Source organism: Lissotriton helveticus, chromosome 10, assembly GCF_964261635.1.
Source record: "Lissotriton helveticus chromosome 10, aLisHel1.1, whole genome shotgun sequence".
In the NCBI taxonomy this organism is placed as follows: domain Eukaryota; kingdom Metazoa; phylum Chordata; class Amphibia; order Caudata; family Salamandridae; genus Lissotriton; species Lissotriton helveticus.
In genome coordinates, this window is record NC_136071.1 from 970472240 (window position 1) to 970499934 (window position 27695).

Here is a 27695-nt window from a genome sequence, read left to right on the forward strand (position 1 = left end):
AGACACAAAACGTCAGTAATATACACATATAATAAGCGTAACAGCTCTCAAGGTGCTACTCGGATGTCGTTTTTCCCCCCGCCACTAGCGCTTTAGGGGTTGGTCACCTGCAATGAATGGGTGTGCAGAAATGACAAAATATGTATTCATTCTGTATACCATACATGCTTAATGAAGGTTTGTAGAGTTTCCCAGCTCACTCTGAATGAGAGCTCTAATTCTGAAAACATCTAGCATTATATTCACATCCTGCTAGATTATTCTTGTTATCCATCACAAATAACAACTCAGCAGAGTCTTGATACGGTTGCTTCTTATTGTAATGCTTAAGCATCATCTTTGCAAAAAAACAATTTTCCAGACCTGCAAAAAGACTCATCATCTTGGCTGGTGTCTTACATAATCTTGTCCTAGTTCTTAATTACTTGCCTACTTCATCTGACCTGTGCATTGTGTTGGCTAGACAGAAGCGTGTAGCGTTTAAAAAAAAATCCTTTGCTTTCAAAAAGATGAAAACAGCTTTGATCTATGCAGCAACGACAATATTATTTTGTAAATAACATCAGTGTGACCCAGAGAGAACTTGGAAAGATACAATTAGTGTACAACCTACCTGCAAAGCATAAAACACATTGCAGATGTGCCTTTTGCATTAAATTAAGGATTTTTTTAATGATTATTGTAATTTTTCAAATTTAACTTCAAATCGTGTTTTACTTAAATCCAAAAGGCCCACTCCAAAACTTTGAAAGTTGTAGCCAATTTGGTGCAGCCGGGCGATTCTGCTTGCCATGGTGCTGATGCTTACATCAAGGACTCTGGGTCTTTCCAGTATTTGTTCTACCTCGACTCCTGTTTTCAGCAAGCAATCTATTTTATTAGTGAAGTTTTTTGGCGACAGGTAGAGCATGGCTGGGTAACGTAAAATAAAGCTGTTAATCTGATCATCAGTGCAGCCTAGGGGGAGTAGTTTCAGCTGAATATGACGGAAGTTTCTTTTGATGTACTCATGACAGAGATCCAATATATCAGCACCTATGCCTTGCAGCAAGTTTAACAGCTCCTTATCAGACAGCCTGAGAGAGGTCTGCAGGAATTCAATGTTAGCTTTCACTCTCTTAACACTCTGAATGAGAACGAAGATGTTTTGGGTTAGGATCAGTTTCACAAACTCTTCTGCATTTTCACCACCTAGGCTCACATGCACGTCATGCAAATAGTCCACCATTTGCTGATTCAACTCCATGCGATTGGAGAACGTTCGAGGAGCTTTTGCCAGCAACCGAGCTAGATCAGATGGTGTCAAGCCAAGAGAAGAGAGAAATGTAACATTTTTTTCCAAATTGGCATTGTTACTTGAACGGAAAAAAGCTTCCGGAGACCGTTCCAATACCTTTAGTATTTCGGAGTCACTCTTTAGGATTCCATGCCATATCTCCCATTTCTTTTCCAAATGTTCAACTGTACGAGTGATTGATCGTGGGTATCTTGAAATGATGCCAGCAACAAAGTCTTTACTCGCCCCCTTGGCTTGTAGGAACCCGATAAGTCCATCTTCGTGTGTGATCATCTTCTTGAGGACACCCGGCTGACGTTTTCGTGCAGACTGTACATCTACACCCAGGTTTACCAGGTTATTCACTAAGCCAATGTTTTCTTTTGACAATCTCTTAATGCTCCGGGGTGTCCAGCTAAGGAACCTGCAAGCCACAGTATTGAGCAATGTCGGTTCTGAGAGCCTCAATAAACAAGAGCATCTCACACTCTTTAGCAGCAGGGTAGCCATACTCTGTACCAGTCCTCGTGCTGCCATTTTACACCAACACTGAAATCTCAATCTGTGTCAGAAAAAGACAGAAGGCAAGAAATCAATCTTTAATGATACATTATTTCATATACCATATATAGTATCATTTTTTAATAGATCATATCTGTGCGACACAGGTATTTGATTTAGACAAATAAGACACTGGCTAAGCAATGCACAAAATATAGATTTTCAAATGTTATTTTAAAAAAAACTTTCATACGTGGAAATGTTTTACAAAGTTCAAAGGGTAGAAAAGAGGAGATGTTAGGTGCTAAATGTTGTGCTGGTAAAAAAATGTTAAGCATGACCTAAAAGTCACTAAACTATTACGGCTTAACTTGTATAGATGCTCTACTTGAAAAATTACTTATTTTCGTTGTTTATTTAAAGTTGCCAAAAAGAAAAAGAAGGAGAGAGATACAATAATACATTCAGGGAATGCGAGCAACATTATTATCGCATATTAGCAAAGGAAATTGAGCAGTAGTTTCTAGAAAAGTACTAATATAGGGCTGGGGAAGTGTTTAGTTATGTTGAGAAAATAAATGTCGTTTATAATAATGTACAGAATTAATGTGTGGGCTTTCATGAAAAATAAAAATGTGTTTAAATGCAAAAATTGTAGTAGGCAACCATATTTACTCCACTAGGCCTCAATGGCTGAAACAACATTCCTTGACTAGCTGACATGACTAAATGAGTGCTTACGTTGTTTAAAATGTTTATTTCTTGACCTCTCCATGGACATGTTTTTCATAATGAATAATAGTTGTATAAATGTTTATATCTGACGACACTCGGATAGTGGTGTCACTCTTACCGGGAAAAATTGAAAATACAGCAGACAGATTTAAAAACTGCATGCGGGAGGTGGATTGCTGGATGGCACAAAATTGTCTAAAACTCAATTCCACGAAGACAGAAGTATTGCTCTTCGGAGCCAGGGATAACTTCTGGTCCCCGAGTTGGTGGCCAGATGAAATGGGCCCCCTCCCTTCCCCGGTGGACAAAGTAAAAAACCTGGGCATTCTAGTGGACAACTCCCTGTCTTTTAAACCCCAGGTCAACGCACTCTCCTCCTCCTTGCATTATGTCCTTAAAACCATTAGAAAAATCCTTCCCTATGTGGAGAAGGAACATAGGAAAACCATTGTTACAGGTCTAGTCCTCTCCCGCTTAGACTATTGTAACAGCCTGATGCTAAACGCCCAGCAGAGCGTCCTTAATAAACTCCAACTATTACAGAACGCAGCAGCCCGCCTGATCACTGACACTCCCAAATTCGCATCAATCAGTCAGGATTTGGTGACTCTACACTGGCTTCCGGTCCGTAAGCGAATTGTCTTTAAAGCGCTATGCATGGTCTTTAAAGCCCTACATGATATGGGCCCCAGATACATGAAACTCCTCTTTCGCTGGTATATACCGGCAAGAACATTGAGATCAGGGGAACAGGCCCTGGTCACGGTCCCCAGAACCAAAAGAGCTCGCTGGGGAGGCAGGAGTTTCTCCCTCGGGGCAGCCGAGGCCTGGAACAAACTTCCTCTTAAGCTTAGACAATCCCAGGACCTGATGGCGTTTAGGAGAGAGCTCAAAACCTGGCTCTTTACCCACTAAGCCCATCTACTCATACCAGCATTAGCAGTCAGCGCCAGGACACCTCCGGGTAACAGAGCGCTCAACAAATGTGAAAATAAATAAATAAATAAAAATAAATATCTAATTATGTAAATGTTTCTACTTACACAATGTTCGCTGCTAATAAATGAATCAGATTTAGAAAGATAGATATGATACTTCCCTCATGGGGAATTACAAGTAGAATAGATGAAACCGTAAAAGATGAGAAATAGTTGCAACACTGAAAGCTGCTATCTAGAGTCACTGTGTTTCTGGGAGAAGACGAGGAGGGATTCTGTTCCCATAACTGCATCAAAAGATGATTGACTGGCTGATAAAAAGAAGACACCACAAACTCCAGCATTGATAAAATGTGTTGTCTATAATGGTGCATGTTCCAAGAGTAGGTCATCACTCCTATTACTACCACAGACCTTTAAGCTATTTTCGCTTTGTTCTGTCTCTCTACTGAGTTTCTTTAGCCTTTCTCCACATGAGATCTGCTTTGACTGATTATTATTTTATTTAGCTGATTTTTTATGCTAAAGATTCATACTTTTAGTCTCACTCTCTCAAAATAGAGCTCTTTATATGGGTTCTGACAGACACCTTTTTCCCATTCCTAGACAGAGATTCTTACCTTTGTGGAATGCGCTTAATGCTTTTACTATGATTCGATTGACTAATATGGATTTTCAACTTCTGTTCATTTATGATGATCAAGTTTATTACAAATTAATTTGTAACTATTAATAAAGATGAATTTTTCTAAAAGTTTGTATTAATAAGACCCTTCAACTCATAACAAACTCATTGTCTGAAAATAGATTAGCGATTGTGATACTTTATGTGATGTACAGCTCTTTATCTTCTTAAACAATGGTAAAGCTCCATTGGACCAGAGACATAGTGGAGATTAGCCCGAATGATCGTAAACCAAGATTTTAAAATTTTAACTAATTACCGCTACTGCAGTACATTTCTGGTTTATAATATAGCACATGTCTTAGTGGTACAGCTACGATACATGGTACGTTGTGCAACCTGTATGTGTATACTTTGCAGATGCAAGCCGTCTGTAGCGTTTTTCAATCATTTTATTCACCATCTGCAGCTTGGGAGGCCAAATATATCTGTAGTGGGTCTCGATTTGATGGGTATTTGCATGGTGAAATTATCAGCCATAGCACGGAAATATAACCCAGTCATCTACGAATGGAAAGGGACCCCTTCCCCCAGGCAATTCACCACATTTCCCTTTGCAAGTAGTGTCAATGAAAACGACTTGTAGCAACACAAACAGCAGCTTCATGTTGTCATTAGTCAAAATAAAGTTCCATTGCCATGCATGCGAAAGGGAAAAACACTTTCCAACTACACTGCAAGGAAAAAAAGAATCCCATTGCCAGCACTGGCATTAGAGGATCAAAAAAAGGGAAAGAACAAGTATTGGCAAAGCCAATATGTGTCGCCTTTCAAACCTGTAACCTGACCTGTTGCCCCTGCCAATGATTTTTAGGTTGAGCGTAAGCGAACGACCTCTTGTATACTTTAGTATACTTCTCTTGTGGGCTTAAACCTATCTGATTTGTTTGTTGCAGTGTCCTTTGAAAATCCTTGCTTACTAGTGGTCAGTCCTGCCTCTTTGTCCTTCCTTTTCCCTTTCATTCCTCCCAGCAGCAGGGACTAACTACAGTATCATTACGCTTTCTTCAGTTTATCGGGTTCTCTCTGGACCGTTTTTACTTGGTTTTCAGCTCATTTTGGATGAACACTCCCTTTTCTTTTGCAGAGTATTCTTGCTCCGAGTTTAGCTTTGTTGCAATGCTTTTACTGGGAGCAGGGCTGAAAATCAGGCTGTTTGTCACATTTACAATGGCCTGTCCTCACGTGTGTTTATTTGTATTTCTCCCTCAGGCCGACTGCTGTGCGAGGTTCCTCTCCATGCGCTGGGTCCCTCCCTCCAAACCTTTGGCTCATTCACTTCCTTACGGTCTGCTGCTGTGCTGTAGGTCCCCACTCCCTCCGCCAAGTGTTTTGTTTCTTGTTATACCAGCAGCCGTACATGGTAGTCTGGTTTTCTGAAGTTTCTGTCCCGGAAATAGTGGCTTGTACATTGATGGCAGCCTTCCATGTCAACCCCCGTTTGGTGCCGACGCTGTTCTTCAGCTGATAAAGGCAGCTTGCGCTTTTCAACAGATGCCTGTGAGCCCACGCCACAGCAGGTTACATTATCAACACGAAAATATCACTCTGCTCACAACTGTCAAACACTTGTGAATGTACCGGGGGCACACGAGGTGTCTTGGAGCCCGAGGACATTGTCGGAATTCACTACAGGCCCCTTATCCAGACATTCACAGACTCCGCTTTTGGATGCTTGCAGAAACAAGCATTAGAAATGCAATAGGTCTCGCAGCATTAGAGTTAGTGCTTTTAGAATTGTTAATGGGTTTAGCATGAGGGTGAGGGTGAGTGAGGGTGAGGGTGAGTGAGTGTGAGTGTGGGTGAGTGGGGGTGAGTGTGAGTGGGGGTGAGTGTGGGTGAGTGTGGGTGAGGGTGAGGGATTGAGGGTGAGGGGGTTGAGGGTGAGTGAGGGTGAGGGGTTGAGGGTGAATGAGGGTGAGGGGTTGAGGGTGAATGAGGGTGAGGGAGGGTGAGGGGTTGAGGGGTTGAGGGTGAGTGGGGGTGAGTGAGGGTGAGGGGTTGAAGGTGAGTGAGGGTGAAGGTGAGTGAGGGTGAGTGTGGGTGAGTGTGGGTGAGTGTGGGTGAGTGTGGGTGAGGGATTGAGGGTGAGGGGTTGAGGGTGAGGGGTTGAGGGTGGGTGAGGGGTTGAGGGTGAGTGAGGGTGAGGGTGAGTGAGGGTGAGGGGTTGAGGGTGAGGGGTTGAGGGTGAGTGAGGGTGAGGGGTTGAGGGTGAGTGAGGGTGAAGGTGAGTGTGGGTGAGTGTGGGTGAGTGTGGGTGAGTGTGGGTGAGTGTGGGTGAGTGTGGGTGAGGGTGAGGGGTTGAGGGTGAGGGGTTGAGGGTGAGGGGTTGAGGGTGGGTGAGGGGTTGAGGGTGAGTGAGGGTGAGGGTGAGTGAGGGGTTGAGGGTGAGGGGTTGAGGGTGAGGGGTTGAGGGTGAGGGGTTGAGGGTGAGTGAGGGTGAGTGAGGGGTTGAGGGTGAGTGAGGGTGAGGGGTTGAGGGTGAGTGAGGATGAGGGGTTGAGGGTGGGTGAGGGTGAGTGTGAGTGAGGGTGAGTGAGGGTGAGTGAGGGTGAGTGAAGGTGAGTGAAGGTGGGTGAGGGTGAGGGGTTGAGGGTCTTGAATATTAATATAGATATACCTGTTTGTGTGTATATTTTGCACTACTGCTGTACTTGAAATGAATCGTTTTATGTATTGATCAATTGACAAATGTATTACAAAATCTGCAGAATGTAAGGGGTTGAGGCAACACACTGGGTTATAAGGGGTGACTATTATTTACACTTCGCTGTGTTGAAAGTATATAAATAAGATACTAGGACAAACATTTTATTTTTATGTGTTTATATTTGGTATAATTCAGATTTTTTAAATTCATTCTGGGTAAACTCGAGGCATATTCGAGTATTTGCGTGTTATAAACTTGGATATATTACTTTACTTAGAGCACTGCCATGATGAGTGAGTTTAGAGGTATTCGCGGCGCTAGTCCTTTTTTAGTTTCCGCTCTAAAGTTGGGATTGTGTGCCCCGGTTTAAGTCTAGTTGGTCCGCCCTCTATTTCTAAGCCCTGATATGGCGCGAGAGACAAACGCAAAGTTTAATATTAATGCAATCACCAGTCACCCATCAATAAGACCTGTGGGCCTTTGCCGCAAATAATGAACGTTTACTCATGATGGTGCTCTCTCGCCCTAACAATGCTCAGGGACCAAGGGGCAGATTTACAAGCCCCTTGCGCCACTTTTCCCCATGTTAAAAATGACGCAAGGGGCTTGTAAATAAGCCCCAAGTCTTTGGCTACACTTTGTTAGTGACCAATCGCTGCAGTTCGTCATGCCGATGCTTCCAGGTCAGATGGGCAGCTGCTCGTGCCACCAACACATCTTGCTTGCTATGGGACTGGACAGTAGTGTCGTTCAGTCCTAGTTGCGTAAAGGCAATGGCGAAACAAACCCTATCGCCCTCAGCAACGTAAGACCCTGTGCCAGTAACAGTACTAGATCAGGCTCACGGCCAGCCAGGCTCTAAAAAGACCGTTTATCTTCTTGGGGCAGGAACAAACAAATAGAGGCAGGTTATTCACATATATTTCAGTGTGCGCTGCAAACGACTTTAACAGAACCAAGGAATCCTAACTGTCCGACGCAGGTAGTGAGCGACCATACCAGGGTTTTCGGACACTCCAAAAAGACAAACACTCACCTGGTCGCAGATGAAGTGTTTGTCAATTCACACAATCGTGCAGACGATGAGAAAGCGACCCTGGATACGACCAACTGCCCGCTGCGAACCTCTTCGTGAAAGGTGGCACCAATGCCCGGTCTGAGATTTCACGGGACGGGAGAGGGCAGGAGTTCCATACTCGCAGCACTTCGCTTAGTACGTGCTTGTTAACATACAACTGCGCATGCGTCCCGGCGAGCTTCGATTCCCGCAAGTGAACTGTTGAACGTTCCGGGATGTGACGTCACTGGGCAGGCTGCTGTTGAGTGTCTCCAATGGAAAATCCCGAGCCTCACTGATCAATTGTTCCAAGAGTGTCAATCAGAGGGGCCGGAAGTAAGCACCAGCGGCGATTCTGGGAATCTCCTGTGTTTCTCATCACCTAGAACAATAAGAGGGCGGAGTATTGTGAAAGTTGCTAAAATCGTAGCTCTGACCCAAACACGTGGTGGATCTTACAGAAGATCGAGGAGGCGGAGAGTTGAGGCAGGCATGGGAGGAGAGGAGGAGGGGGGAGGAGAGTAGGGGAGGCACGGCCTAGTGGCCGTGCAATCAAGTAGTGAGGGGGCGGAGTTGTGGGAAGGCTGAGAGAGAGAGTAGGCGGCTGGGGGCATGTGCACGCGCATTTAAGCTCAATGCGCATGCGCATTGAGCTTAAATTTATCGTGCACTGCAAGGAATCGCCACGATTCCTTGCAGTGTGGATAAAGAGCGGATAAGTGCCAATACTCTCGCCTTGCTCGATGCGCATGCGCATCGACAGGCGAGACCTAAAAATGACCTGTGTTGTTTTTGTGTGTATAGCACTGCATATCGCACTAGTGGTGTTCTTGCGCTCCAAACGCTGGTTACCAGGAGGGCAACCTAAAGGAGCGACTTTAGGATATTGCCAGGTTATGAGAGTAGAAGCTTAGTTACGAGGGCGCTGCTTTAATTCGGTTTTATAGGTGCTGCTTTACAGCCTCACAAGCTCAGTGTGGCATGTTAAGGACCGCCCATGAAAATTCCACTTCACCAGTAGAGAACGGTTTCAATTTGATAGAACTGACCTTGTTTAAACCATTGCACCGTATAGTCCAGTGGCAAAACCCAGTATTGGGATACAGTACAAACCATTTTTAAATGGACTTCTGGAATTTCTGTCTTGAACTTGCACCCTTTTCCCATCATTCTTCATGTCAACGTTTTCTGATGCCCTTAACTCAAACAGGGGCAGGAGTTTGTGAGGTTCCTCTTTCCTATTTATTATTCATTGTTGATGAGGGTCTGAATTAAAAAATTAAGACGATGTGAACATTAATTTCCATGAGAAATTCCCATACCCAATGCAAGCATCTTACACTGTATGCAAATCACTTTCAAAATGAGCTCATCTAAATAATCCGTTTAAGTCAGTGTTGTCTTCAGTTTACTCTCTTATTTACAGATTCGCGACATTGGCCCTTAGCCTAGTTTCATAAGTCTAATGACAGTTGGGAAGGGGTTCACCGTGTGTTTTACACTTTTTTTAAACCGATTTTATTTTGTTTTTATCAGCAAATAATCAACTCTATATGGTATAACAGTTTCTAAAGCTAGAACATTCCCTTTCCCCAGGAAAAACACTTACTCCTGACCTTTGCAGAAGTCGTGGTTAGAATGGGAAATGTTATAAAAAAACTGTAAGGTTAACCACAAAGCTTCCCCACCTTGTGGCCTTTCACAACACTTTTCACAGACCCCCTTCTCTCGTCCATAACACCCCTGTCCTCACATTTTCATTACCATAAAACAGACTTACTTATGCAAATAAGTCCACCAAGAATGATAGACTACAGTGTAAGTGAATTTGCCCTTTGGAAAATCTACAAATACTGATTAGACCAAGGATTTATAATTTCTGAATATAATTCAAAGGTTTACTAAACGTTCAGGCACACAAAATGTTTTCAGTGTGGCTATTTATTTGAACTGTAAATGGAGCTAGAAGTTAGAATTGAGCATTACTTTTTTTTTATATTTTAGTGACAGATGAGTCTTATTTTTTGGTCCCATGAGATTTGAACTTGTAGACTCTGCCTCTAACAGTGTAGACTTGCCCTGACTTATCTTTGGGGAAAAGAACTGCCTCGTGAAACAATAAGAAACTCTAAGTAAACGATTGTAGAGCAGAGAATATGTGCATGCATTGTCTGCCACGTTTGACACAGTTCAGCGTTTTGGGGTTCATTGTTTTTGGCAGCAATCTAAGTCTTGGCAAGGCGTATCAGATGTTAATGTTAATGCATTTGAGTTTTAATCCTGCATGTAGCATAGCCATTTGTTCTTTATACTGATCAGAATGTGGCATGTAAGTCAGGCAGTTCTGCCCCTCACACATGATTCTTGCTGCACAAGGTAAATGCTAGTCTTTTACTTTTATCTGATTTTTTTCAGTTTTTCAGTTGCCATCGCTGCATTCATTTTTGTAAACGATTTATTGAACATAAAAACACAATGATGATGCAACATAACTGTATCTTTACTCAGATAGTGAAAAAGGGCATTTTACACTTGCTGACAAAAATACATGCATCCAGAAAATAATACTTTAAAATACATACTTGAAACAATATACAACACAATTTCCACATCTAATCAGCAATAATTTATCATATAACCAGGATTTTCCAAGTTATCAGTGTATATTCTTTAATATTGTTAGCCCTTAATAAAGCGACAGGTGTCACAGTTTTCATATTCATGCGGTCAAACAGTAACATCCAGATAGGTTTGCCCATACCACATGCATGGTAAAAGGTTTGCCCCGACCACGGGTGGAAGGACAACAATACACTCCAGTCTGTGGATCTCAGAACATGGAACTAACAAAATTGTTATGTTTTGCAGCATCCCATGAGCAGTTAGAGCTACCTATTAGGAAATAGGTAGTGCTCCTTTTTATTAGGTCAAGCCTGGGTAGCGCTTGCGCTGCTCTGGGAGCCATGCTGTATGAGAGTATGGAATAGAAGCCCTGCCCGCATGGCTTGTATCATTGTCCTTCCTAAATCCTGGCTTCTGATTCTTTAATAGGCTTGTTAGTCCCTCCTTGGTACCTCCTTGTCTTTATTTGTTGTCTCCCATGAGGACTGGCCCATTTACTTCGGTTATTACACAGTGAGTCTTTTTAGTCTGTAAGCACTATTTCTTTAAATAGTTTCTCCTACTGCAGGCACGACATGCTTTTCTGACACATTCAGTGCAGCATGTGCACTTTCATTTTCTATGCAGCCTGGGACAATAGCGGCCACTTCTTTGAATAGGTCTTGCAATTACAAGACTTTGAGCTAGTGGCATTGTATATGACAATGCCTTTTATTTATGTGTTCATAATCAAAACCTATAAATATAAGGCATTGTCAATAGCTTAAACTCTCAATACATGCAAGACCCATTTCATTGCAAATGCTTGTCACCAATGCACAGACCCCCAGGATATTGCGGCATAGATTTGCAAATTTAGCGGCACAAAAATGGAAATTTAGCGGCATTATTGCGGCACTTTATTTTTCTCGTAATTATTACTTTTCAGCATTAAATCAATGTAAACTGATTTTGCCAGTATTCCACTGTGTAACAGGCAAGTGTCTGCGGTTCTACGGAAGCACAGCTCCAATCTGCACCTCGTTAGAAGCGGCCTTATTTCCCCCTGGGGTTTTCTAGCACTCATGTATGCACCTCTGCCTCCAGACTTGTCCATTTTAAAAAACAGTGATTTCTATCAACCTTTTTAACATTGAAAATATATTGATAATACAAATATCACCCATGCAGGAAGTCCTGCTTTGCTCCTAGAGCGCTTTACCAGAAAGTAATGCAGCAAATTAAGTGTGAGAATTTAAGATACAGTTTGTGAGCGGACAAAGGCAAGAAAAATCATTTTAAAAAACTATCATCTTTTCTGAAACCCAATGTTCTAAAAGGGGCCTTAAAATATCCCCAGCAGTTCTGAAGTTCGGCTGCTGGGTAAATAGCTGCCACGGTTTCAGATTGTTTGTGTGTGACATTTTCATAAATTCAGTGTAAATATGAGTGACACTCAACGACCCCTATTAGAGCAATTAGAAACTTTAAGAATATTTCGAAACTGCAGCAAAGTATCGGAAATTGGAGGACACTATCTTAGTGCCTTTGTAACCTGATTTACGTCCTTTGCAGCAGGAATAATCCTCTGCCCTTTTTTATCATGACAAAGTGCTGAACTTGCAACAGAAGGAGCATTATTCAGCAGTTAACTTGACATTTTTTATTGAGCTTGAAAACTCCTGGATACTAAAGGAATTCAGCACCGTGCTGCATAAGTTTCACAAGCAAACAAAAGGATCTCTGTGACAAAAACAATACCTCACAGTTTTCCTCATAAAATATGGTTTTGCGAATATGCGCGCTACGCGTGATCAAAATTACCACAGACCATGATGGTGAACCTACAATTTTAAGTTCCCCCTTAGGCTTCGCAATCTATCCTCACCCTGTCCCCTTACTTCACTACATTCCGGTCCTTAGTTTTTTACCCCAAAGATTTGCACTGTTCTCTGAGTAACTATCCTTGTGAGGAAACGGCTCCAAAAAAAACTAGAGTCTCAGCTACCCAGTCAATGGTTAATTTACAATTGGATCAACTAGCGTCTCTCTGTATGGTTCTAACACCTCTCCCCCCCCCCTCCCCACCTAAAGACTGTCCCGGCTGGTGAGAGGAGCTCATCATATTGGCACCACTGTTCTGAGAGCCATGCTGTGTGCCTTTTAAAGACACTCAGCACCTGCTGTCAGACTCACTATTACCAGATACAAACCCCGGTGTCCAGGTGTCCCAGCCCCCGCCCCCTCCCCCTCACACACAGCAGGGTTACAGCACATGTCGAGGTCAGGAAGGATGGGCCGTCTTGCCATGCTCCTATAATTGAACACTGAGGCTCTCTCCGAGTCTCTGGCATCATGCGAGCAAAACCCTGTTCATGTAGGACTGACTGCAGCGAGGCGCCAGTAGGCGAAGTTAAGGGGTGCATTTGCACATCAAAGCCACGTAGGCGCCTAAATGCTTCGATCTTGCTGGAGGAAGGGCCTGGGGTACTAGACGGCTGAACGGCGCCACGTAGTGACGTGTGCGCGCACAGCCATTAAGGAAATTGTTTTACTAACGCTTCTGTAAATATCGCGGCAATAATTGGAAATATTGCGGGCATCGCGCTATTCAGCTAATTTCGCGATTTTTTCGTGAATCGCGAAATCGCGAAATGCTGGAGGGTCTGAATGCAGTTCTCTATCAGTAAAAAGGAAATTAGCTTGTTTGCTAATGGACAGCAGCATTGGAAAAACAAAAATAGGCTGCAAGAGGGTGATGATACATATGTTTGGATGCAAATATATATGTCATGATGCAGCATCCTTTTTTTCTAGTTAGGTTTTAATCTTCCGTTCCAAGAAGGCGACTGCAAATTTTATCTTAGTATTTGCATCAATACAAACAACTACTTTTTAGGTCTCGTCCTTTACCATTCCGAAGGAATGGGAAATGGCCGAGAATTCAAGTGCTCGAACTGATTGTCAAACCACCGCTTTTTTTCGTGGCGTTTTCTTCGAGTGCACGTACAGGCACGCGCTGTTGAAAGTAGGCTGAAACCGTCAACATTATCGGCGCCCTCTTGCTCTCCTTAACCTTTTTGTGCGCGTAAAACAGCCGCCATTTTGAACACCATGGCTTCCCTGCTCCCGCCGAGAGCCAGCGCGCCTCTCTCCCACTCCTAACTTCGCCGGCATCCCCCGCATACTGACAACCCCCCTGCCTGCACCTGCCGCGAATCATAAAACCCCTCTTCAGCGCTGCTCTGCCCCAGACCCTCGTCCTGTTCCCAGCGCGACACCTCCCCTCTTCCCATTTATGATCCCCGGCCCTTTGATGCATACCCCATTTCCCCGTGTGCCCGTTTGTCTTCCCCGTTCCCAGGCCGACACCCAGCTCTGCCGATACCAATCCCTTGCCCCTCCCCGTACAATAGAAAGCTTCCCTCCTCAAAGGACCCCCGAGATGATCAAAGCCCCCCCCCATCCCACGAGATCCGATCGAAACCCACACACTCCGTGGATCGGCGGAATATCCAGCTGCGCGATGATCATCACCTGTTGTGAACGGGGCGGGGACTTCCACTGTAATCTTGCGTGGGAACGGGCTGGGAAGGGGGGGATTCTAAGGATGTCTTTCCGTACATCAAAGTATCGACGAAAATGTGTTACATGCAATAAACAGATAAACGTGTGTATAAGAGGCCAGGCCTCAGGGATGCAGTTAGAGCACCCCAGAACGATACCTTCTGTCCGTTTCGTTGTGTTCTCCTCCGGAGAGAATAAAAACCTTGTTTCCTGCCTTCCAGTCTCCAGCGCCTGCCTCTTCAATAGTTTAACTTCTTTGTGGGTTCAAGAGGCGACACCGCCGGGCAATACTTAAGGATCTTATATTCTGGTTGGTAGTGCCCCCCATTTAGTTTCTACAGCGCTTTTGGCCCATACACTTTCATGGCCATCTGTTCCTCAATGTCCCTCCCACCCTTCGTCAGGCTAATGGCCCTCCCCCCTCCCCCAGCGCGCATCGCGGCCGCACAGCACATCAAAGGGCTTCTCCCAGCGTGTGCTGTGCGGCTTCTCCTCCCCTAATTATGTGGCCGGCCGTACTTGTGTTTCCCGGCCGCTTCCCGGCCACTCTTGTATTTAATTAGCAGCAGCAGCATTTCTCCTGCGCCAGGCCACATCAAAGGCTCTGTGCCACTTTCACCCACACAGCAACACTTACAGACACGCAACGCCACTCACACCCACGCAAGCCCACTATCATCCACGCAACGCCACTCAGCCACGCAACGCCACTCAGCCATGCAACGCCACTCACACACGCAACGCCACACACACACGCAACGCCACACACACACGCAACGCCACTCAGCCACGCAACGCCACTCAGCCACGCAACGCCACTCAGCCACGCAACGCCACACACACACGCAACGCCACACACACACGCAACGCCACTCAGCCACGCAACGCCACTCACACACGCAACGCCACTCACACACGCAACGCCACTCACACACGCAACGCCACTCACACACGCAATGCCACTCAGCCACGCAACGCCACACACACACGCAACGCCACACACACACGCAACGCCACTCACACACGCAACGCCACTCACACACGCAACACCACTCACACACGCAACGCCACTCACACACGCAACGCCACTCACACACGCAACGCCACTCACACACGCAACGCCACACACGCAACCCCACACACACACGCAACGCCACTCAGCCACGCAACGCCACTCAGCCACGCAACGCCACTCAGCCACGCAACGCCACTCAGCCACGCAACGCCACTCAGCCACGCAACGCCACTCACACACGCAACGCCACACACACACGCAACGCCACACACACACACGCAACGCCACACACACGCAACGCCACTCAGCCACGCAACGCCACTCAGCCACGCAACGCCACTCAGCCATGCAACGCCACTCACACACGCAACGCCACTCACACACGCAATGCCACTCAGCCACGCAACGCCACTCACACACGCAACGCCACTCAGCCACGCAACGCCACTCAGCCACGCAACGCCACTCACACACGCAACGCCACTCACACACGCAACGCCACTCACACACGCAACGCCACTCACACACGCAACGCCACTCACACACGCAACGCCACTCACACACGCAACGCCACTCACACACGCAACGCCACTCACACACGCAACGCCACTCACACACGCAACGCCACTCACACACGCAACGCCACTCGCAGATTGTGGGTGCAGATTGTGGGTGCAGATTGTGGGTGCAGATTCAGCGTGCAGATTCAGAGTGCAGATTGTGGGTGCAGATTGTGGGTGCAGATTCAGAGTGCAGATTCAGGGTGCAGATTGTGGGTGCAGATTGTGGGTGCAGATTGTGGGTGCAGATTGTGGGTGCAGATTGTGGGTGCAGATTTAGAGTGCAGATTTAGAGTGCAGATTTAGAGTGCAGATTTAGAGTGCAGATTCAGAGTGCAGATTCAGAGTGCAGATTCAGAGTGCAGATTCAGAGTGCAGATTGTGGGTGCAGATTCAGAGAAAACTCAGCAGCACCACCACCATTGCAATGCAATAGGTCTCGTTTTAACGCAAATTTAAGCTATAGGCCTTGTAAATGACAAAGCCTTTTATTTATGTTCCAAAAACCAGAACGCAAAAATAAAGGGCATTATCATTTACAATGCTAATAGTTCAGACTCGCGTTATTGCGAGACCTATTGCATTTCCAATGCTTGTTTTATACAGTGCTTCTCAAAGCACTTCTGTTGTTTCTAAATATTGTAAGTAGCCAGTGTTACTGTTAATTAATTTATTGGTATTCAATTTAGTGAAGTAGTAAGAATGAAAGACTGTCGGCCTTGCTAAGATTCAAACTTGTGACCTTACAATTATGGTACATTTCGGCAGCAACCAGTTATCTCACTTAGCCATCTTGCTGTTTAAGCCTTATGTTAGTCCCATGGATGATCGAACATCCGCTCAATTCATCTCCACTCTGTAAAGCAGATTTGCTCCTGGCCCTCCTCCGGAGATCATAACTGACATCATCCCACAACCACCAAGATAGCTCAGTGAGCAAATGTTCATAGCAGACATCTTCAGCAATAAGGTCACATGCGGAGCACCATTAAATGTTACTTGTTACCTGCAGCACTGAAAAATAGAATTTCAAATAACACTCCTGCCACACTCCTACACACCGTATTCTGCACTCGCTAACAGCACCCCACCAAGTTCTACCACCCTCTCACACACCTTCCATCCTTAACTCAGTACTCCTCTTCTATCAGCTGCCATCTAACTCACATCAGCACAAAACCATATGCATTTCATACCCTGCTACAGACTGCTACTCATCTCACATTTTTACCTTCTGCCAGACACAATGGAGGCATTTCACTCTTTCCCAAAGATCTTTCTCAGATTTTGCTCTCCGTCTCTTTACCTCCTACTTTCCCTCTCCACCTCTCATTTTCTCTTTCCACCTCTATCCCATTCACCTCCAACAGGTTTTGCTCACTCTCACGCTCCCGTTCTACTCTCATTCACTGCATCCCACCTCCTGCCACCTTTCAAAGGCCCATTACTACCCTTAGCACAGCGGATTAATATCACATTCATTCTCGAGCCTGAGTTTAGAATACATGTCCATACAGTTAACTACCATTTATTCTGATTTCATATTCAAATTTATTACAATGCACTTGCAAATGTGTAGTGCTGACTCAATGCAAAACTTTGGATCAGTGTGAATAAACACTGCCACTGATCTGCAAGTAGAGAGCCACATACCCATAACCACCAAGAAGGGATGTAGACTATTTTCTTGTCAAATGGACACTAAGAGGCCTCTTCACAAAGACATTATGGAGAACATAAAACAATATTCCTGCAGTACTCATTTAAGTACTGATATATGCCTTTGTGAACTCTCCCCGAAACTTCGAAAATGGGAATAGGATTAAAATGGTCAGGGGCAAATCAAAGAACTTAGTACAAACCAAAAGGACTGTGCTCTCTTTGCACTTTTACAAATTGGGAGTTGGAGGTTTCAGGGTCAATTCACAAAGGTAGTGTACATAAAAAACAAGGACTTCTGTAGTACTCTCACATAACGATACATGTGTTTTTGTATCAGACCTAAAATCACAGTTCTAGGTAATCCTGCAGACAATAATTACTCGGTACAAAAGGCGGTGGTGATGGACGGAGCATCTGAACCAATCAAACACTCACACCCAGTCAAAAGATCTGGGTTTGATCAATCACCGTTCTTTAGCCCACTCTGCCACCCCAGTTCAGACATGGCTATATGCAAATCAGTCTGACCCTGTGCCTCATGGGAACAGTCCAGCTTGAACTGCCAAGCCATGCCTTCCCTGGACCGGAAACAAGCTTCCGAGGACCGGTTTGGCATTCCAGCCGTCTTCAGCCCGGCTTGCTTGAATCCAGTGGCAAAGTGAGCAAGGGACTCACGTCTGAGCATACCCTGCCACACTTATGGCGGCCAAAGCGGTACAAAAGGGGGTGGTGATGGACGGAGCATCTGAACCAATCAAACACTCACACCCAGTCAAAAGATCTGGGTTTGATCCATCACCGTTCTTTAGCCCACTCTGCCACCCCAGTTCAGACATGGCTATATGCAAATCAGTCTGACCCTGTGCCTCATGGGAACAGTCCAGCCCGAACTGCCAAGCCATGCCTTCCCTGGACCGGAAACTGGGATGAATGTATGACATTGTTCTACACTCTGTCCATCAACTGTGTTTTTTGCAATTTTCACCTCGAGTGGGCTGGGAATGCTCAGACGTGAGTCCCATGCTCTCCACACCACTGGAGTCAAGCTATCCAGGCTGATGAAGGCCGATATCCAGAAACCGGTCCTTGGATGCTTGATTCCGGTCTGGGAAAGACATGGCTTGGTAGTTCGGACTGGATTGTTCCCATGAGGCACAGGGTCAGAGCTGATTTGCATATAGCCAGTGTCAAACCCATGGTGGTGTGGAGTGCAAAAAAACGATGGATTTAGGCCCAGATCATTGTACTGGGATGAATGTATGACATTGTTCTACACTCTGTCCATCAACTGTGTTTTTTGCGACAATAATTACTCAACACCCATCTTTAAGCTGTATAAAGCATATGTTGATGATCTATTGACCCATGTACCTTAAACAACTGTTCATGTGACATGATAGACTAATAAGGAATTCTACATGTGCCCTGGTGACATCTATGTGCCAGGCAAAGATGTAGTGTAATACGCATTCAAGCAAACACCATGTACTGTTATCAAAACATACTCCTGGGGTGCCCTAATGTCAGAAGAACAGTCCTTTGTGTAATATAATGAGCCGGGGTTACAGAGCTCTCAAGTTTTCCAAGTCTGTCCAGGTTTTTGTCTTGAGATGCGAGGACTTGTAGCCCACTTGATTCTCTTAGAAGATCAGGACTAGATACTTACTTGTGCATGGACCTGAGAAACTTAAGAGCTCTATGTTCCTGTGTGTGCGTTCCCTGAGGAACAGTGAAGAGTGCACATACGTGCCAGCCCCCTCTCCAAAATCAAGTATGGATAATTAGTCTTTGCCTACTATCAAGCTCTGGAGAGAGTGTCCGGCATTTCTAAAGGGTTACTCGAAGAGGAAGGCAAGCCACTGAAAGCTCTGTGTGCGCTGCAATCAAACACCTCGTTGCCTACCTGCCTGCCCGCCACGTCTGATCACGGCCGCCCCGCAGCACCGTCCTCTCTCTGTCTGATGTCACACGCCGAGAGCTGAGAGTAGAGGGAGAGACGAGGATCCTGAATGCCGCGAGTAGAGCGGAAAGTAGGCTAAAAGTACGCTTTACGAGGAAGGAGGCAATTCGGCTATACAAACAGCGAAGGAGCACAAAAGAGTATAAAACTGCACAAAAGGAAGGCAGAAAAAGCGAGGAGGAAGGAGCCGCCACGACCAGGGGGCTCCCTGCTCCTGGCTAATCAGCGGATCATGGGGCACGGCACGGGCACGAAGGCTGATCTGACAGACACACAGAGGTAAGTGGGGGAGCGGCGAGGAGGTTAGAGCTCTGAACACTACCCCGTATTTTATGTGTATCTTGAGTCCAGGCTTGGAGATTCACACAGACAACATATGGTGACTGTATTGATGTGAACCTAAGCAAAGACAATCTACAGTGCACGTTTAGGGTAGCAGAGTGTCTAAAAGACCTGGACTTTGACCGAGTAGACGCACTTAACAGTTCTTTCATACTTCCTCCTAAAAACTGTTATAAAGGGTATAACAGGGGATATGAAGGAGACTAACTCCCGGCGAGCTCTAACGGTGCTGGGAGAAACTCAACGATGGCCTCAAAAAGGGAAAAAATTGGTAGAACACAACTTGTGGCCAAGATTAAATGCAGCAAATGCAGCAAGCCCGGGAAATTTGGAAGAGAGCAGTGAGTGTATTGAAATGACACCGAAAGCTAAAAGGAAAGGAGCAAAAAGGCCTAAGGTGGTGGCCAAAACCTGGGTAGCGCAGCGTCAAACTCAATAAAGGAGTTTATGGGGAAACATTTCAAAAAGGCGTTTACACCTGCAAAAGGCAAAGATATCACAGCAAGCAAAGTGGCATCCCCGAATGGAAGTCAGGAGAGGGAGGAGAACGCATGTGCATCCCTACCCCTGGAGATACACGTGTCCAACTCCCTTAATATGGCCAATCAGTCGTTACAGCTTTTATTAGACCATGGGAGCTTAACCTCGCCACGGCTGTCATCATCTCCACGTGATCCTTTTTCCTATGACTTGGAGGGAGGATCCTTGGACAGCCCGATCCCAATGGACAGCCCAATCCCTCGGGTAGTGACGGAGAGAGCAACAGAAACCTCCCAGAGGAGCAGGATAAGCCAGAAAAGAAGTGAAAATAAAAGCCCGCCTGAAGTCGGAAACATCAGTTTAAGACAGTGCCGAATTGGATAAAACACCAGAGTCAAACCTCTAATCAAATCGTGACCTTTCATCATTGTCAGCTACATCTATGTTGGACCAAATGTTAATATTACAAAGGACTTTTAGAAGTAACCTTGTCTAATAACTCTATTCTAAAAACACAGAAAACGTATTTAGCTAACATAGAGGGGGACCTGCGGGGGATTAAATCACATATGCCAAACATGATAAGACAAATCCCCGATCCTGAGCCCCAAATTCAGGCACAGGGGGAAACTGTTAAACCCCCAAAGGGAAATGAGCATATGCCAAGTACGGCAGGTAAAATCCCCAACCCTGACCCTCCTCCGCGGGGGGAGGGCCAGCGTCAAACCGACAAACAACCCAAAGAGGGCCACCAGATATATATCTCAAAGTGGCCTATGAGGATAATAAGAAGAGCAGAGCAGACAAGGCGTGGGAAAATAAATAGAGTAAGAGGCGCAGGAAAAAAAAACGTAAGGAAGGTGAGCCACACCCCTGAGGAAGAAGTAGTGATGGAAGTGGAAGACAATATGAGAGGAAATGAAACAAAGGGACCCAACCCCCAGTTGAGTATATCAAAAAAGGTGCGCGCCCACATAACATACCAAAACCCCAGAAGAACCTGGTCGACAATAAATCCATAGCTCAGCTGAAGGGGGGGGAATTGAGAGTATACAGACCTAATAACCAGTCAGTGAAGGCCAATACGAATGAACCTTCTGTACCCAGCAGGGCAAGGAAAGAGGGAAACGACAATATGGGGTTATACCTCGAACAAATCCCGCTAAGGACAGGGGGAAAGAAGTTCGGTAAGAGGCCGCCCTTAAACAGATCACAACTCCTGCAAAGTTTTGCCAAATGTCAGAAATTGAAAGAGATAGGAACGAACGACATTAGGGTAGTGGGTTTCAGACAAACTAGAGAAGGAAAGGAGATTACTAGAATCACGCTGTACTCAAACCTGGTAAAAGATTCGATTGAGAAGGCAGCAAACGAGCTACAAAAGGAAGGAATTCGCCTACTAAACGAGAACAAAGTTTTAGTAGAAGGAAAGGGGTGGCAGGGAAATAATTTTCTAAAATGCCACGCTGGTTTGGGAAAGAGACAGGTTAGAATATGTGATCAGGAGGAAGAGGAGGAAATGCCGCTAGGAAACATAAAAATAGTAGCAAATAACTCAGAGGTTGAACACTGGTGGGGAAACTGGAGCAAGGAGTCTGGCCAGGCAGGACCCTCATCGAAAAATGTTAAAGACCGGGGGGGAGGGAGGTTGGCTAGATGATATTGAATAGGAAAAAGGTATGCCACATAGCATAAGACTAGCCTCCTGGAATATAAATGGCCTAGGAAATGACCTGAAACTAAATATAAGGGAATTGGGAGAAAATCAGGAGATCATGTGTATCCAGGAGACTTGGGTATGTGGCAAGACCCCGATTTTTGATGGTTTCTACCAGCTAAATCGACCAGCAAAGAAATGTAGATATGGGCGAGCTGCTGGTGGAATAATGACCCTGGTATCGACTAAGATCATGAAAAAAGTAATCAAAATAACTGTGAAATGGAAATGGCTGTTGGCCTGCAGAATACTGTTACTAGGGGGCATAAAAATGGATACAATTTTGATGATAAATGTGTACATGCAATGGGCCACTATAGAACAATATGCAGAAGAAATGGTTCTCTTCAAGGAGGATATGGATTATCTTTGTGAAAAATACTGCAGGGATATGATTATCTTAATGGGTGATTTTAATCACAAACTACACCTCAAGAATGTAGACTGCTGGTTTCAAGATATATTGGAGGTCTATGAGATTCCACGAGCTACCTTCCCTGAATGTATAACTAGTGCTAAGGACATGCAGTTGCGAAACCTCTTGGGAACTAAAAACCTGATTGTTTAAATGGAAGATGCCATTTAGATTGCCCCGCTAAAAAAACATTTAAACTGGGCTCACAAATCTGCCCTATAGATTATGCCTTTATCACACCGTGGAATTTCCGATTAATCTCCGGGTTTAAGATCTTGAATAGAGAAGGAAGTGATCATATTGTGGTCGTTTTGGAGATCGCCGATGTGCAATTTGAATCTAGCCCACAGGTAATGGAACAAGAGGTGGACTACCCTAGACGTTGCACAACTAGGCTTACGGAAGAATATGTCTCCAGATGAATAAAATTACAACAGAAGCTAGACCTGAAGACAGCAAGGGGTCAGAGCCTTGAATGGTACGTAAGAAAAATTGAGGAGGTGATCCAAACTCTCATGAAGGGGCTAAAAAATATAAATAGGTGCAAAAACAAAAACAAATTGAGAAGTCTAAAGACAGAGAAACTCACCGGCTGGTTCACAAGGGAATGCCAGGAGAAAAAAAAGAGAAGTTAGGAGAATGACCCGCCGTAATCATTTAAAGAGAGACCAGGGTAGTGTAAACACCTTAGTGGGCTTAAAAAGAGAATATAACATGCTTATTAGAAAGGCAAAAAGGGAATTTAAAGAGGGATGCTGGCTAAAATTACTTGAGGCAATCGAAACTAAGAACTTACTCCAGTTCTGGAAGCTAGTTCACTCAGCAGCAGATCGCAAGCCAGGGGCAATGAATTGCATAGTAGAAGAGTCAGCATGGGAGGATTATTTACAGGACCTGTATAGCCCAGGGAAAGACTGGGAAGAAAATCTGTACACAGACTGGAGCGGTCTGGTAGCAGATATAAAACCCGGTTTGTCTGTCCAAGAGGTTAAAAAGACGATAAAGGGTTTGAACCTCACAAGAGCGGCAGGCCCGGATAACCTCCCGGCTCAGATAATTAAAACTCATGTAGACTGGTGGGCGGAATCTTTTGCTAACATGTTTGAAGTCATCCTAGACACTGGGAAACTCCCCGGAACTGGAATTGGGCTAGAATAAGGCCCATACATAAGAAAGGAGAGATGAACAACCCGAAAAATTATAGATTAATTAATCAACTGGACATTGGGGAGAAGATATTCACTAAAATAGTGTTAGGCAATTTAAAGGATTGGGTAGAGGAGAACGCAATTATCCCGGTGGAACAGGGGGGGGTTAAAGAAGGGCACTCCACTGTGGATCACTGTTATGCTCTCTGGGCTCTTGCCCGGAAGTCGATAGAACAAAAGGGGAACTTGTTTTGTTGCTTCATCGACTTCCGGGCAGCCTTTGATTCGGTGGATCGGGGGAAATTATGGGAGTGCCTGATTAAATATGGAATCCCGGTTTGCTTACTTGAAATCTTGAAAGAATTGCATAGAGGGAACTGGGCCCAAGTCATTAAAGACACACAAGGGGTATTGACGAGGAAAATAGAAATAGGGAATGGGCTGAGACAGGGCTGCGTCTTAGCCCCATCCTCTTTTCAATATTTTTAGCTGACCTGCCTGCAGCACTAGAGGTGGAAAAGAGTGCCAGCCCTAGAATGTAACTATCCCTATCCGCTATCCCTGTTCTCCTGGGTACTTGCAGACTACCCCTTCTCCCCACATCACCACAACAACTAAAACCTGTACCCCCCTGCCCCCATCCCAATTACCCGACCCCACCCCCCCGTCATGCTTGCTGATTAACTGCCGATCCGCCTCCTGCCATGCAACTGAGATAGCAGAAACTATTCTCAGTGAAAACATTGACATAGCATTCCTTACCGAAACCTGGCTTAACCCCCATTCCACGCCTATTCTAGACCTGCTTACTCCCCCTGGTTATCTTATCATTAAAAAAGATAGAAGTTAACAAATAGGAGGTGGCCTTGCCATAATCTTCAGAGACAATCTTAATATATCGCTTGTCCAATTACAAAACCCAACCACATTTGAATACCTCTGCGCTGATATCAATACCCCAGGCTTCCCTACCATTAGGCTTCACACTATCTACCACCCCCCTGGAAATTCTATCTCCTTTACTGAAGAGATGGCTGATCTTATCACGAAAGCGTCACTATCCCACTCTAAAAACATCTTTCTAGGAGACTACAACATCCATTGGAATAAAAATGACGACCCTGCGGTCATCCGGTTTAAAGATATCATGGACATTACATACCTGATCCAACTATGCCAATCCCCAACCCACACCAAAGGCGCCACTCTTGATGCTATCCTGACTAACAAGGATCTCGCCTCCCTCTCTAAGATCCTTCCTGTAGACTGGTCCGACCATCACCTTATCCTCTTTAAATTAAATGGTCATGGTATATAGCCGACCCCCACAGGCAATTTACCAATGAAACCTACTCGTAAACTTCACCTCATTCCACCGGGAGATTTGGAATCTACCATTAACTCTCGCTTACTTCTCCCCCCTCTCTCACATAGCACCAACGACCTTACAGACCACTACAACAATTCGATTTGTGATGCCCTGAATCAAATTGCCCCTATTAAACACAAACAAGAAAAAAACATCCCACCAAAATCCTGGTTCAACTTGGACCTTAACATGGAAAGACGGGCACTAAGGCATTCAGAACGTACCTGGCGGAATCATCCCACCACTGACAATTTGGTGCTTCTGAGAAATGCGAGGGCACAATATAAAAAACACATCTTCAATGAAAAAGCCTCCCATCTGCGCATGCAGCTAGATCATGCAAGAAACCGAACCAGAGAACTCTTTAATATTGTTAAAAAACAAACCACTGGCGCTCCCAAAATACCAGCCACTATTGAAAGATGTGAAGAAATAGCAAGCTTCTTCTCCAACAAAGTCAACGCGATGAACTTTCCTTTGCCGCCACCCCTCTCTCACCTCATCCTCCCCTCAAACATCACCTCCTCCCTAACATTCATAGCTCTAGCTCGCTCTCTTCTCCCCCGTTTCACGACATCTTCCAACCACTCGCAATATCCCCCCTCCCAGACTCCTCTCTCACACATCACCATACTAAAAACAATGCCTCCTGGAGCGAATTCTCCCCTGTCTCTGAAACAGCTATCATCAATATCATCTCTAAACTCAAACCATCCTCCCACACTAAAGACCCTCTCCCCTCACGCCTGGTCCAAGAATTCAAACACATCATTGCCCCACTTTGGACCAACATCATCAACTCCTCTCTCTCAACGGGTTGTGTTCCTGCCTCCCTTCAATTAGGTCAAATCACGCCCATCCTCAAAAACTCCACCGCCGACCCCAATGACCTCAACAACCTTCGCCCCATCTCTAACCTTCCCTTCCTCTCTAAAGCCTTGGAAAAATGTGTCCTTTCTCAACTTGATAACCATATAATCTCTTTCAATCTCCTTGACACGTTCCAGTCAGGCTTCAGAAAAGGATGCAGTACTGAAACGGCTATGCTCAATATTTCTGATGACATTCACCGCTCTCTGGACAGAGGTGAATCCTCTCTGCTAATCCTCCTTGACCTTTCGGCAGCATTCGATACTGTACACCATCCCACCCTCCTTAACACCCTTAAAATTCGATTTGGTTTTGAAGGCACCATACTCAATTGGTTCTCCTCGTTCCTTCAAAACAGATCCCAACAAATTAAGCTCAGTCAATGCCTCTCCAAACCCCAACCGGTCTCACTTGGCTTTCCCCAAGGCTCTATCCTCTCCCCCACACTATTCAACCTATTCATGGAACCACTCACCCTCATTCTAAAAGATGCCAAAATATCCTACCACCTCTATGCAGACTACACCCAACTCTACTACAAGATCAAATCCCACAATGACATCCTTCACCTTAACGACACATTGAGTAAAGTCCAAGCATGGTTCCACCTCAACCACCTCAAACTGAACCCTAAGAAAACTGAAATCATCCTATTCAGTCCCAAGAGCAACTCCCTCCCTATTCAACTCTGGATCAATGATATCACAGCTCTCAACTGCCCCCTCTCCACCTCGAACTCTGTCAAATCCCTAGGCATCAGTATTGATCTAAACCTGAACCTCATCCCACACATTAAAAATGCTAGCAAAAGTGCCCTTTTCACCCTTCATCACCTCAAAAAACTAAAACCTTTTATTCCTGCCGATGACTTCAGAATCATTGTCCAATCTCTTCTCCTGTCTAAAATTGATTATGGTAACGCAACACTCGCCGGCACTCCTAAAATACACCTGGCACCGATTAAATGTGTTCTCAACCTCGCTGCCAGACTTATCTCCGACTGTAAAAAATTCGACCACATCTCTCCTGTCCTTAAAAACCTCAACTGGCTCCCAATCGAAGGTAGATCCACATACAAAATTGCATGCATTACGTACAAAGATCTTCACCTTAGCACCCCCTCTTATCTGGCTGCCAAAATACAAAAAGCTGGATGCTCTAGGTCCCTTATGAGCACGAACTCCCTGGTCCTAATCCCGCCCAAACTCAAATGCAAAAAAGCCCAATCCCGAGCATTCTCGGGTAATGCCCCTACGATCTGGAACTCTCTCCCCAAAGATCTCCATTGCAACCCCTCCTACCCTCTCTTCAAAAAAAGGCTCAAATCGCTTCTCGACAAATACTGGGGCACCTAAAGTCTCTGTAAAGTCTCTGATTCGAATGCTGCCCGACTCCTACCCCCTGCCTTTCCCATCACCTCTCCCCTTTACTCGCCTCTCTAACCTCCTCTCCGCCTGTTTCTCACCCCCTTTTTCTCCTACTCTTTATACCTTCCACCTTCTTCTTATTCTCCCTGCCTTCCCTCCCCACTCTTACCCTCCTTGGTTATTAGCATGCGGCTATGCCGTCATACCTGGCTACCTCCTTTCCATGTGAATGTTATGTTTTGAATTTTCATGATTAATGCACATTGTTATCTATTTCGTGTATGTATATTGATCTTGTGAAGCGCTCTGATACCCTCGGGTCCAGTAGCGCTATATAAAACTCTCGAAATAAATAAATAAATAAGAATGAATGGTAGAAAGGTCTCATGCTTGCTGTACGCAGATGACCTTGTGATTACTGACCAGACAGAGCTCGGGCTACAGAGAAAATTAAACGCATTCAATGAATACTGTAAGGATAAATTGTTGATAGTAAACATGGAAAAAACAAAGATCCTGTGCTTTGGAAAAGGGAGCAAGAGCTTTAGCTGGTATCTAGATAAAATAAAATTAGAAACGGTAAAATAATATAAATACCTTGGTCTATGGTTCGAATCCTCTCTAAAATGGGACATACACTTGAACACCAAAACGCAAAAGTATCTTCCTCCATTTGTGGCTTGAAAAAATTCAATAAAAATTATGGGGATATGTCACAAAAACCCATGCTAAAAGCGTATGAGGCCATGATTCCGCCCCAAGTACTGTATGGGGCAGAGG

At 45.1% G+C, this 27695-nt stretch overlaps 1 protein-coding gene across 1 annotated transcript in view; it reads right to left on the reverse strand.

Moving 5' to 3' along the window:
- Positions 1-645: 645 nt before the first annotated feature.
- Positions 646-27695, reverse strand: part of MTERF1 (mitochondrial transcription termination factor 1) — a 33306-nt gene continuing 6256 nt past the window's right edge. Inside the window, exon 2 of the mRNA XM_078664402.1 lies at positions 646-1838. Coding sequence (XP_078520528.1) covers positions 677-1813 — 1137 coding nt within the window. The 5' untranslated portion in view covers positions 1814-1838 and the 3' untranslated portion in view covers positions 646-676. The remainder of the gene's footprint in view (positions 1839-27695) is intronic.